At 37.5% G+C, this 14,380-nt stretch overlaps 1 protein-coding gene across 1 annotated transcript; it reads left to right on the forward strand.

Annotated features, from left to right (window-relative positions):
- The first annotated feature begins 1,400 nt into the window (after window positions 1-1,400).
- LOC107583660 (protein Tob1-like) lies at window positions 1,401-4,633 on the forward strand. Its single transcript, XM_016269946.1, has 2 exons — window positions 1,401-1,653; window positions 2,802-4,633. The coding sequence occupies exon 2, from the start codon at window positions 2,984-2,986 to the stop codon at window positions 3,956-3,958; it is 975 nt and encodes a 324-aa protein (XP_016125432.1). The 5' UTR covers window positions 1,401-1,653; window positions 2,802-2,983; the 3' UTR covers window positions 3,959-4,633.
- The last annotated feature ends 9,747 nt before the right edge of the window (window positions 4,634-14,380 follow it).

Raw genomic sequence — 14,380 nt, forward strand, 5'->3', positions numbered from 1 at the left:
GATAACCTAAAATTATTTAAAATAAGTTATATTAACCCTTATGTTGTGTTCTGGTTATTTTGACCTAGGATTGACTTTTTCCTGAAAATGCTATGTTAATGTTATTGCATTGGACTAAAACTTACTGACTTTGCTCAACAACTAAAAAAAACCAAAAGTGATAATTTTTGTACTTTTTTTTTTAGATTGATTTCCCACCTTGTTACACTTGCAGTGTTCCTGGTCAAAAATGACCGGCCTACAAATAATTGCTTATAAATTTCTTATGTTATATTGAATTCAACCAAATATTGAATTCAGTCTTTTTTTATCGACTTCATTTCTTTCAGTTAGCATGCAGGTTTTGTATTTATTTTTTGGAAACCATTTGAACTAATTGATTTCTTACAAGTTGACAAAAAGACTGAATCCAAGATTTGCTTATAATATAGCATAATTAGAATTTTTTAAAAGGCTGGTCATGTTTGACCAATTACACCAAATTAGATAAAGGATTTAAATTTTTTATTAAGGTCCTGTTACTGCAATCCTACATTTACATGAAAGTCATCATTGTCATCAAATATATATGCAGTTGTAATTAAATGTTAATATACTATATGCATATATAGATATAGCTTTAAATCTACTGATATCTACTGAATGACCATAACGATAGGCTATTCACGGGGAGCTCCTGTCTGCTTTGCAGCCAATCAAAAACGAGAGATTGTATTCCGCTACCAGTGATAACATTATTGCCACATTGGTTTGGTGTGTACTCTTTGAACATTGCTCACAAAACATTCAAGTAATGATGAGATGCACGTCTGTAGTGGATAAAAGGAAAACTCCCTTTGGAAGTGCTTCAAAACACATCAGCTTGGTGTTTTGTGTAGTCACATATGTCATTTCAAATACAATTTTCCCCTGCACAATAGCAGCGTTTCCGAGTTTGATCCTACAAAACAGTGATAAACAGATTAGCTAAGATTGTATCAAAGCTATGCTCCTCTGCCATGTCAGCTCACTACTTAGCCTTTATATTTATTCAGTCATTTGATCCACTGGGGGGCATAAATGTCGCTTTAACAGTCATGTTTGCGAAATATGAACATGGAAATGATATACGATACCTCCATGAATAGCCTGTCTTTTTTGTGGTACTAGGTAACGCGTGACGTCAAAGAGCCTTTATGACTGGCTCAACGTAATTGTATTAAATTCTACCCCTTCTTTGCTTGATGGTAAAATGAGCCAATTGGCTTGACGGACGTCAGGAGTAGGACCCGCCTCTCGCTCGAGCCTGACCAATCATTTCACGCGGATTCGACGTTCGTATTGTTGTGACCTTTGGAACCGCATCACCGCCCACCGCGTGCCCGTGGCGGAGGAAAACTATATATAGAGGCGGATGACAGCAGGAGGGGACGAAATTGTAAAACACCCAGATAGAGGGGGTGGAGAGGAGCTTATTGGGAAGGTGAAACAGCAAATACCTTACAGATAATTGGGAGCAAGATAAGAAGAAAAAAATTAATACATTTCAAGTCTGCCAACTGGAATACCTTTATGTTAACTTAATGTGAAGAAAGTATTTATAGCTGAACTTTTCTATTTGCACTAGTTAAGGCTATACTGCAACTACTGAACATCGTCATTTTGTAAACTCAAGTAAGTATTTCATTGCTATTTTTGTGATTTGTCCCTTTTTAAAGCATCTCTTTTTGTATTGATCATTGCAAACGGTTGTCTGTGATAGTTTGGTGAAACCTTAAGAGAATTTAAATGAAGCTTGCTGCGTCAGTCGTGGGCTGTAGATTTAAGGAGCTCGGAGGGATTGCCAACTGTGGCAAAACACCTTCTTACACCAGGAGCCATACAATAGAAATGCAAATGATCAAATAACATAGAATATGATATAGGCGCGATTTAATTTGTCAGCATGTCCAGTTCGAATAGCAAAGAATAGCCTACAGCATAAACTGCTCTCTTGTCTTCGATAAATACACCTCTAAATGATGCATTTCATAGCATACATGTATCTGTTTTTAAACTGTACATTATGTCCTCGCGATCGCTTTAGTCTACCCCGTGTACTGGGTGGGAGCGACGATAAGATCGCTTACGCCTTATACTCGCTTTAAATGTACAAGCGAAACACAGTTTGCCTTTATATTTGCTTGTATAACCAACGCGTGAAGTGAACCATTAATCCGTTTGGTTTAACAAGCAAGCGCATTTCTATTTCTATTCGCTTCATCGACGACCGTACGCTGATACGTGCGCGTGCTGACTGGTTTTCATATCTCTTCGTGAGTCGTGACACGTTTAGGTTTAATTATTAGTCTATAAGTCTCGCAGTCTTGTCTGATTTCCTCGGGACACCGTGTATTTGACAAGCATACATGAGCAGAGTTCGATTATGACGACAGCAGTAGATTGGCTACAGTTGTGCAGGTCTAGTTAAGTTATTACGTAACTCTATCAGCTCCGCGAGTCCCAGTGCATCCTTCCTATAATGGTAAACTGCGATTATAGGACTAGCTTAGCGCTAATATATCCTCAACAGACGGTGTTGTCTTGAATTTAACTTGAGTGGAAATTCAGCCAGTGCACTGAGGCTCAGGATTGTTTGTGAGCCTGTGTAAAATCTGCTCGTGAGCCGATGAATGCACAAGCTGTTTTATCAAAACATTCAAGCTATTTTAATGAACTGTCTATTAAGACAACTGACAGACGGTACCATGTTCCAGTTATTATTTCCAGCTGAGAATAATGAGCTGGAATTATTCACCCTATTTGTTTTTGCTTCTCTCTAGGAACCGGATCAGTCGTTTGTGGACTGAGACGTTCCCTCTGCAACCAGCACTTTGTTTTGAACCGTTTTCCCCCAAGTTTCTGTTTGTTTGCCTGGCTCCAGCCGAGCCTTTCCCTCTGGTGGCTTACAACACAATACGCGAATTCACAGCCAACGGTGATACTCCAAGGCAGCGCAGCAGCTATGCAGCTTGAAATCCAAGTAGCACTCAACTTCATAATTTCTTACTTGTACAATAAGCTGCCCAGGCGACGTGTCAACATTTTCGGCGAGGAATTGGAGCGACAGTTAAAACAGAAATACGAGGGACATTGGTACCCGGACAAGCCATACAAAGGGTCTGGATTCAGATGTATACATGTCGGCGAGAAAGTGGACCCAGTTGTAGAGCAAGCAGCCAAAGAAAGTGGGTTGGACATTGAGGATGTCCGCAACAACCTGCCTCAGGACCTCAGTGTCTGGATTGATCCTTTCGAGGTGTCTTATCAGATTGGGGAGAAGGGACCCGTTAAGGTGCTCTATGTGGACGACAGTAATGAGAATGGGCTGGAGTTGGACAAGGAGATCAAGAACAGCTTTAACCCAGAGGCGCAGGTCTTCATGCCCATTAGCGAACCCCTAGGCATGTCCCCCACCTCCAGTTCCCCGTCCCCACCGTTCGGCCAGTCTGCGGCAGTCAGCCCCACCTTCATGCGCCGTTCCACGCAACCTTTAACCTTTACCACTGCCAGCTTTGCCGCCACCAAATTTGGCTCCACGAAAATGAAAAGCAATGGGCGGAATGCCAACAAGGTGACCCGAAACTCCCCCACCAACCTGGGCCTGAATGTAAACAACCTCCTGAAGCAGAAAGCCATGTCCACATCCATGCATTCTCTCTACAGTGTCGGCTTGGGCGGTCAGCCGCAGAAGCCCTCTGCCCTGTCTCCCAACGCCAAGGAGTTTGTGTTTCCCAATCTCCAGGGGCAGGGCAGCCCAAGTGCAATGTTCCCCGGGGAAACGTCTCTCAATCTTAGCCCTCTCCCATACAATAATGCCTTTGACGTGTTTGCAGCCTATGGGGGCCTTAATGAGAAGTCCCTCATGGACAGTCTGAATTTAAGCTTGAGCAACATGCAGTATTCTAACCAGCAATTCCAGCCAGTCATGGCCAACTAGAAAGCGAGAATACTACTAACGACCAGAGATATGTGATGAGTTCACGTTTAGAAAATCCCCCAAAAAAGGAAAAAAAGAAAATCGCAAAGCAACACTTCAACTGTAAAGTCCCGGTGAATAAGTCAAATGATGAGCCCGAGGGTGAACTATGTTATACTATACCCCTTGAGTATTTTTGTCATTCTTTTTACAATTAAGCTTGTTGTACAATCAAGCTTAGTTATCTAAACTCATATTGTTTGTGTTTTAAGTTGTTTTCTTTTGCCAACCAAGCACAAAATTATTTTTACTGACTGTTTTAAGATATCTTTATGAAGAAGAAAACTACAAATCAAGGCCTCTAATAGTATTCAAGGTATAGCTACACAGCCAATTTTCCGAGGATTGGCCTGAATGCTGAATGAGGGATTTCTTGGTCTTTTTTCTAACTGTATAATTAATTTAGTAGAAAGTTTGTAAAATATCAGAGTATATATTGTTTCTACGACATATTGCATTTATATCTTTTTACTACTCCAGTGATCTGTGATGGCTGCAGCAGCTTTTGTTATATTTTTTTTAATTGAAATTGTAAAATGAAATCCATCTTTAAAAACATCAACTATTCTAAAGATTGTGTACAGAATATTCCATTGTGTTGGGATTTTAAAAAATATTAGCTTTTTTTGGGGGGGGGGGATAAGAGTTGTATTTTCTGTTAAGAGTTCAAAGATTTTTGCTATACTATGGACAAAATGTAATCGTATATTAATTTTGTACCAACATTGTGCAATACTTGACAAAAACAAATAGTATAACAAAGTATTTGGAGTCAGTGTCTTACGTGTAAAGAGGGACTGATAGTTTATTAAGTTTGTATTAAAATGCTTGAAATTATACTCTTGGTCTTAAGCTTTTTATTCAAATCTTAATTTTCTATATTTACTCTTTCACTGCTCTCATTACAAACTGAATATTACTCGTACATACTACTAGATTGCTGCTTTACTGTTCTTGTTTTCAGTTTGCTTAAGAAAATGTTTTCCCCTCGTCTTCTCCAGATGCAGGAGTACATTTCCATAAATGGGTTTCCATAATGTAAGTAGACATGACTCATAGTGTAACAGTCAGGTCAGCATTTATTCTTATCGTGAATTTTAAGTTACACTCCTCGTTTGCATTTATCCATTTGCCAGATGCTTTTATCCAAAGCAAATAAGGTGCATTTTATCAGTATATGTATTCCCTGAGAACTGAACTGTGACCTTGTTGTTGCTAGCGCCATGCCCTTTCAGGAGAATAGAGGAGCTTCGTTTAATGGAATTATTAGAGGTTTGTATTTAAACAAGCTTTTCTGTTTTCTAGCAGTCAATTCTAGGTTGTGTTTTATACTAGTTGTCTCCTAAACCACAAACATTGACTAAACCTTCATAAAGAGAAAAGACTAACCAGGTTTGTTATGCAAAAACAAGTTTATGTTTTGTATCTTTTGAAGATGAACATGTGGATCTGTTATGGATTCTCCCATGATGCTATAGCAGAACTATGTGAAGGCTGAAATATGTTTTGCAGTGTCGTTGTTGCTGTGCCTCCCGTGTTTTTCACAGCCATGTAAACAGGTGCTGCTGGATTCAAAATGAACGGCTGTTCGATTAATGTCAGCTAGTTGCTCTAAGCATTTAGCAGCTCTTCTGATTCCAGTAAGCAACATAGATCTATATTTAGAGCATTTTGAAAGCATAAGGAACTGTCTGTATGGTATTTTGATGTCATACAGCGATCGGTCTGCACACGCAAACAAAGCCAAAACCTAGATATTTTAGGCAATATAGAAATCCTGGCCAGGACGCGTCCTGGGAAAATGGCACGTATGGTCACCCTAACCTTTAGCATCCATGGAACCTTTCAATTCCACAAAAGGTTCTTTGTAATGGGGAAAGGTCCTTAAGATTATTAAAGGAATAGTTTAACCAAAAATAAAAGTTTGCTGAATATTTCCTCACCCTCAGGCCATCCAGGATATAGTTGAGTTTGTTTCTTCATCAGAACAGATTTGGATAAATTCATCATTTGCTCATCAATGGATCCTCTGCACAGAATGGGTGCCGTCAGAATGAGATTCCAAACAGCTGATAAAAATATCACAGTAATCCACACGACTCCAGTCCATTAATGTTTTATGAAGCTAAAATCTGTGTTTTTCTAAGAAACAAATCCATTAAACTTCAAATGAGCTTTCCATCCATAATATTGAATCAGGAGGGAAATAGGTCAAGCAGTGTTTGCAAGCAAAACAGTTCTAAACAAATATGCTGATGGACTTTGATGTGAGAGGACAACAAGGTGTTGACATTTTCACTAGAGAAAACATTATTATGGATTATGGACAGGTATTTTAGCCAGAAGTGATGTGTAAAGTTAAACACCTTGATGAATTTGTTTCTCAAAAACACACAGATTTTCCCTTTACAAGGCATTGACTGATGGACTGGAGTCGAGTGGATTATTGTGATGTTTTTATCAGCTGTTTGGACTCTCATTCTGACGGCACCCATTCACTGCGGAGCATCCATTGGTTGAGCAAGTGATGTCATGCTAAATTTCTCCAAATCTGTTCCCATGAAGAAACAAACTCATCTACATTTTAGATAGCCTGACGGTAAGTAAATTTTCAACAGTTTTTAATTTTTGTGTGATCTATTCTTTTAAAAGTTCTTCAAACTAAGTTAAGAACTGAAAGATTCTTTTGAGAACCCCAAAATGGATCTTCTGTTGCATACCTGCAAAACCCCCCTTTATTTTTAAGAGCGTATGATGCATAACAAATTCTTCCTCCAAATATGGTTTAAGTAATTAGATTACAAAACATTTAGACCTCATTTGCAAATCTTGCTATCATCTGTCAAAGCAAACACCTTCTACCAGAACATCAACCCCTTCCGATAGCCTCAAAATGCAGAATAAAGAAGGCTGCTTGCCAGGCTTATTTGTCTAACGCGAGGTCAGGAATATAAAACCCTCAGAGGGCGTCTTCATGTGCCTCTGTGGTTGCAAAGTTGTGTGTAGGTGTTAAGCTTGGCAGCTCCCTTTCAGTGCAGCTCTGAACTTTGCCAAATCAGTGAGTCAGAGAGATGAGATGCACCACATTGAGACAGGTGCAGGCTTCAGGGTGGCAGCAGAAGATACGGTTACACTTGCTGTTTATCACTGAACGCTAGGGGAAGAGGATAACGACATATTGGGAATACCTCAGCCTCTGTCCTTGGAGGAGGCGGAGGGCTGACAGGTTGGGGGTGATGAAGTCACTGAAGGGAAACACATAGATATTTATAAATATGGAAAGTTTAAAACAAAAGTTTAAGAGGAACATTTATAAACATATTTTGAATATACTTTGAAAAATCTTTCTTTTCTTTTTTTTTGGCTTAAGGCTGCAATTATTTAATTTAATTATAAAATATTAAAATATAATTGAATATTATTACCGTTGAAAATAAATTGTTTCTATTTGAATACATTTTAAAATGGAATTTATTCCAGTGATGCAAAGCTAAATTTGCAGCATCATTACTCCAGTCTTCAGTGTCACATGATCCTTCAGAAATCATTCTAATATGCTGATTTGCTGCTCATGAAACATTTATTATTATCATCATCAATGTTGACAGTTGTGCTGCTTAATATTTTTGTGAAAACTACGATACTTTGTTTCAGAATTCTTTGATGAAAGAACAGCATTTATTTGAGAAATCTTATAAATGTCTTTAGTCACTTTTTATCAATTTAATGAGTCCTTGCTGAATAGAAGTTTTAAATTTATTAAATTAAAAAAACAGTTTTAACAGGTAATGTATATATTACAGTACATACTTAAATTATGAATAATACTATTCTATTTATTATTTAAACTGATGATATGTGCCATTGTCTTGCATAGAGTAAAAGCATAAGTTTGTTCCACATATTCTTTTTCTGGTTGAGAATCGCACACTTAGGCGGGAGGAAACTGTGAGACCAACATGTAAAGCGATCAACCACACTTTGTTTTGTTTTACATGTCATAACTATTTCTATAACAATTTGAATCTAAATCCATTTTTAGATTTTCAGGGTCATTGAATGACACTTGGGAATCACTCTCAAGCCCTGAATTTCCCATTTTGTGACAACAGAAATGATCCATGCATCATAAACACAGAGCCTGATGTGTGATGTTAGTGAACGGATCCTTCCATAAGCTTTCTCCTTTAATAATTTACTTTGAAATACCTTTATTGAATCAAACTGGCCTAGTTTAAACAACTCTGTACGTTTCGGTAATTCAGAGGCTTCGGTATTCCTTCCTTTTTGTGACAGGCTGGTGTTGTGTGAAGACTTCCACTTATGTGGTGCAGATGGAAGACATTCCCAGTGCCACAGGAATGAATCTCAGCACTGCTGCAACTAGCTTATTTTTATTTCAAAAACACAGCTATAATCATTACTAAACCTTATTGTTTCAAAATGATGTATTTGGAAAGATTTACATATCTATTCTGCAACACGTTCATAGTAGATATTTCAGAGGTATAGCTGTACCACTACTTTCGTCAGCTAATGTTGAATTTATGTTGACATAAATAAAAAATACAAGGACATTTAAAGAGGACCGACATATAGAATTATGAGTAAGTCTCAAAGATCAACCAGCCGTGGTTGTTTGGATGTAACATCACACACTGAATGGTTAAAAATTGCTTAAAGATCCACTTTAGTGGGCGTCATGCATCAAAGGATTAATATTATATGAGTCAATATATAATTATAATATTCTATGTTGATCTACAAAACAAAACATATTTTATTCATGCACAACTGACAAGTGATCTTGATAAATTTGTTTTTGACTGCTAAATTTACAGCAGCATGTCAAGTGTAAAGTTCATCTGTTAACCCATATGACTTCAACTCATGACATTTTCTACCAGCTTAAACATTAAACTAGCAGATAAAGCTATACAAGAACTATATAATCAAAAGTCATATATAGAATTAATTATTGTTTGTTTCATTTAATCTTTAACTAGGTCTTGAATTGCATGGATATTTGCAGTGACTCTGTCATTTTGGTAATGTGTAACCTGTTTGTAAAAGCATTGTTTTACAGTTTATGAGATGATATGTTAAGCAAATGGTAAATGCCATAATACTTGTAATATTTTATTTAGCTGTGCCGTTGGTAGCCCATGGCCATGCTGGAGCTCGCTGAATGAATGTAGGAGGTTCTGCTTGGCTTGTCGTGGGAGGTGTTGCATAACTGCATGGATACTGCTGTCTTCAACAACACGTTAGTGGGGAAAGGACGACACGCTTCCCACATACCATAACAGGTTCCCCTGAACTCACTGTGTGCTTGTAGTTCTTCAGAATATCTGTTTTTGCAATTATGTCAATTCCCTTATGTGTCCATGGAGTTGAGCTGTTAAAACAGACTTTGCTTTCTGTTGTTTTTCTCTGCTCAAGCACTCAGTATGACGATGAATACAAGAACACCGTTTCATGAGAGGGCATGAATACAAACAGAAAGTCTGAGTTTGTCTTTCAAAGAAACTCAGAGCCTTGAAGAATCAGAAGTGGGTGGATGAGATGACCTGTGCTCAGCTGCAATCTGCCGCTCCAAGAGCTTCATCTCTTCATGGTTTGAGCTGATCCAGTGGCAGTTATGCATCATTATTTAGGCTCATCTGAGGTTATTATTATGGGTCTAATTATGGGGCTAAGTTGATATTGAGTGAGTCATTGTTAACACTTGTGCTTATTTGGTCATATTATTGGGCTGATCTAGAATCAGATCACTATTGCGGCTGATCTGGGCTGATACTGGGTCAGGTATAATTAACATTTGGGCTTATTTGGTTATTTTTGGCTTGTTTTGGGGCTGATCTGAGAGCAGTTATGGGTCATTATTGGGGCAAACTATGGTTAGTCTAGGGTTAGTTATGCATCATTATTTAGGCCAGGGGTGTCAAACTGAATTCCTGGAGGGCCGGAGCCCTGCAGAGTTTAGATTAAACTCTAATTAAACAAACCTGATCCAACTAATCAAGTCCTTCAGGCTTATTTGAAAACTAAATGATATGTGTGTTGGAGCAGGGTTAGAACTTAACTCTGCAGGGCTCCGGCCCTCCAGGAATTCAGTTTGACACCCCTGATTTAGGCTGATCTGAGCTCATTATTTTGGTTCGTGGTTGAGGTTCTAGTGATATTGGATCAGTTGTAATCAACGTTTGGGCTCATTTGGACACTTTTAGCTTATTTTTTTAGGCTGATCTGGAATCAGTTATATTTCATTATTACTGATGATCTAGGGTTAGTTTGCACAGCAATTAGAGCTGATCTGAAGTCATTATTATGGGTTTTGGTCTAGGCTGATACTGGATTGGTTAAAATAAACGTTTGGGCTTATTTGGTCACTTTTGGCTTATTTTTTTGGGCTGATCTAGGATCAGTTATGGGTCATCATTAGGGCTGATCTTGGGTTAGATATGCTTAAAAATTAGGGTTGATCTGAAGTCATTATTATGGGTCGTGGTCTAGGCTGATACTCGCTCAGTTATAATCAACGGTTTGTCTGATTTGGTCACTTTTGGCTTATATTTTAAGCTGATCTAAGATCTGTTTTGGGTAATTTTTGAGGTCGATCAAGGGCCAGTTATACATCATGTTTTCAGCTTGATCTGAAGTCATTATTATAATGGTTAAAATCAACATATGGGCTTATCTGAGGCAACTTATGGGTCAATATCCAGGCTGATCTGGGGTCAGTTGTAGTCTTTATTTCACCTGATTTGGAATTAGTTCATGGTTTAGGCTGAAATGGTGCCAGTTAATTATGATGGTTCTGGGTTGACTGCTCATGGACCTCACATTCTAATAGTGATGTAAGTATCTTTTATATACATTTAAAAAAATGTAAATTAATTACAAAATAAAAAAAAAATTATAACAGTTCTGTTTTGTGCCACCAATGAAGCAGAAATTTGCAAGCTAACAAGAATGAACTTTCTTGCTTTGTTCTTTAAGGGAAACATTGTTTTCACAAATGACTTGAAAAAGTAAAAGGTATTGTAGTCAGCTCACTAGAGTTTGTTTTCCTCTCTCAAATTCTGCTAATGATGACCTGGTGAGAAAAAGAGTGCAAGAGAGTGAGAAGAGAGAGAGAGGTTGGGTCACTTTGCCTAATTACTGTGTGTGACAGAATGTGTATGACAGGATGTGTAAGTGTCAATGTACGTTCTGTATTTCTATGTGTGTCAGTGTGTGGCAAGATAGTCGTGAAAACTGTGCATGTTTGTGTAGATGAAAATGCCTATGAATGAAACTGCTTATGCATGCAACTTGCATATGTTTAAGTATAAGTGTGAGATACATGTGGTCTGTATTCAAACGCACATATAAATGTTTGACTGCATTTAACTATGCCTAACTTTGTAATGGTTTGTGAGGTTTTGTTGCCGATACAGTTAGCCTGTCTGGTTGGAGGCATTTTTTATTAGGCAATTTTTATTAGTAGCTGGTGTTATTTACAGGCTGTGGTCCACAGCTTCTGACGATGTCAGCACTCAGGACTGCCAGTTTTAGCAGGGGAGGGTGTAAACACAGGCTGGTCTCAGTGAGATAAACAGAGGAACGGCCAAACCACAACACTGAACCTACATTCACAACTACAGCACTCTGTAGGCCTCCAGGTAGCTGCTGTAGGTTTAATTATGCAGGCTGGTAGAACCTGTTCACTGCACAGGTGGGAGAAACGTTATTTTGAGCCATTAGGTTATGCAATGTAAAATTCGAGAATAATTAGTGAGAAAAGCTCTGGCTCATGCTGAAGCAGGGGTGTGTAGGCCAAAGATAAGAATAAACCAAGATAAAACTATTTTTCCAAGAAGCATTCTTTTACTGTAAAAAACTATGCTCCAAAAATGGCTAAAACCACATTATGATGATAGATGGGTGTTTTTGTGATTTCTAGCAGGTCCTAAGCTGTCATTTAAAGCCCTTAGTTGGTCCAAGCTGGTCCAAAAGCTGATGATTGATGGTCTGGACTACTGGTTGGTGGACCTTGGTGGACTGGTTGGTGGTTTTGACCTGTTAGACCATCTTGGTGAAGCTGGATCAAGTTGGTAGACCCCAACTTAGACCAGTAACAAACCACCAAGAGAAAAATTGTTTTGTTCAGAAGTTGCTCTTCCATAGCTCCTGAGTAATCAATTTCAAGTATCTTAGTATCATCAATGGAAATACCTATCTGAATTTGTATATCTAAATGAATTTGTCTAGCATAGATCAGATCATTTGATATTAAAATAATTTAATGGTTAATATTTGTGTTCATATTAAAATTTATACAACAGTTCTTTCTGGTCCTGGAATCTGATTGGCTGAGAGCCTTTTCCAGGAGTTCGATATTCTAGTGATAACAGAACTCCAACCGTTTCACCGCTTCTATCACTCCGCTTGCAATATTTCTCACAACGAGTGTCACGGCAGATGCCCAGATCCACTATCATTGTATAAATAAGAGTTTTTGTGTCACAGAATGTGTTTTTTTTAGGCAACAATGTAGTTGTTTAGACTTCAAATATACTGTTTGTTAATAAACAGAATATCTATTTGAAAATTTGCTTTGACATTTTTGGAGAAGTGAGCTCCAGGGCATCAGTGGCCATTCAGTGCTCATGAACCCGCCAAAAGCAGCCTCACTTCAGCCAGATCTTCTGGAATTTGCTGCTGGCTCTGATGTTTCTATAGTGGTTAAACATGAGATATAATTCATTTTGGGTCAATCTAACTGGCAGTCTTTGGTTTCATTAATCTATTATTTATTTCAGAGCAAATAGTATTGGTTGAGAGCAAAATCACATCACGTTATATTTTATGTAACTTTAATGCTGTATATCAGAGCGCTGCCTTTGTACTTTTGACTGAATTGCCTAGCAACTTTTATGATGGCCGTTGTTGTTTATTAAATATTATTATTCAATAAATAATATTTTATATAAATAATAGACACAGACACAGTGACAGTTTTTATGAGTGAGTCCACAGTAAAGACCTTTATATTGAAAGAGACTGAAACAGGGTTGTAAACAAGGAAGTTATTTTAAATATCTAAAACAGCTTTTAAGATGCAGTTAACAAATGCACTGATCAGCGTTGTCATCGGAAATCACCCTTAGCAGATGAAAGGATAGTACAACAAAGAAATCGCTTTCCTCAGCGGACATTCAAACTACTGTTTTATTGTGAATATGAGATTGAGCTGAAGAATGAATGTTGTATCAGATACAGGTAATCACACTCGCTCAGTCCATCTCTCTCTCATAATACTCTACAAAATACAGTGAGCTTTTAATACAGTTATACAATAAACTTTTAATGAAGCAACTCAACATTCCTTTGTTACTAGTTCTAAAGTGACGTTTTCAAATTAGTAACGGAGGCTTCAGCTCAGCTGTTAAACTGGCACCCTTAGCAGATGAAAGGATAGTACAACAAAGAAATCGCTTTCCTCAGCGGACATTCAAACTACTGTTTTATTGTGAATATGAGATTGAGCTGAAGAATGAATGTTGTATCAGATACAGGTAATCACACTCGCTCAGTCCATCTCTCTCTCATAATACTCTACAAAATACAGTGAGCTTTTAATACAGTTATACAATAAACTTTTAATGAAGCAACTCAACATTCCTTTGTTACTAGTTCTAAAGTGACGTTTTCGAATTAGTAACGGAGTTCTTGAGCTCAGCTGTTAAACTGGCAAACTTGAATCCGTGGCAGAAGGAAGTAGTTCCGCACAAAAGAGGGTTTTTAAAGACACTCCATTGTTGTTTATGTATTTATACACTCGTGCCGTCAAGCTGATGTATAAACGCAATATCACAATCGTAGCCGTGCAATATGTCTGTATATCGGCACGCTGTGATTACCTATGGTGCTCTGCCGTATCACAACCGTGTTGATATACAGTCATACCGCACTGCTACTCATGTGATATTGCTCATGTATAACTTTTTAATTTGTGTTTAATTTTATAAATAGCATCCCTTTTATAATTATCTGGGGTGTATTTTATTAATTTATATTTCTTATATAAAGTGCCCTTAGAACCTACTTTTAAAAGGGGCAAAAAGTAAATAATAATAATAATTGTATTATTATTATTATTATTAATAATATTGATGTGTCTCTTTTAGTTTTTCAGACTACAAATATTTATTTATTTGAATCAGAAACACAGACACATTATTATTATTATTATTGATATGTCTCTTCTAATGTTTCAGACTACAACATTTATTAATTAATATTAACATAATAATAACAATAACAGTAATAATGATTAGATTGGTATGGGGTAACATCTCCCTTTGCTTGTCTTCTTGTATAGGACAAAGATAGAGA

Source organism: Sinocyclocheilus grahami, unplaced genomic scaffold (assembly GCF_001515645.1).
Source record: "Sinocyclocheilus grahami isolate Dianchi unplaced genomic scaffold, SAMN03320097.WGS_v1.1 scaffold5.1, whole genome shotgun sequence".
Taxonomy (NCBI): Eukaryota; Metazoa; Chordata; class Actinopteri; order Cypriniformes; family Cyprinidae; genus Sinocyclocheilus; species Sinocyclocheilus grahami.

Coding starts and splice junctions, on each gene's coding strand:
- LOC107583660 (XM_016269946.1), top strand. CDS start 2,984: ATGCAGCTTGAAATCCAAGTAGCACTCAACTTCATAATTTCTTACTTG.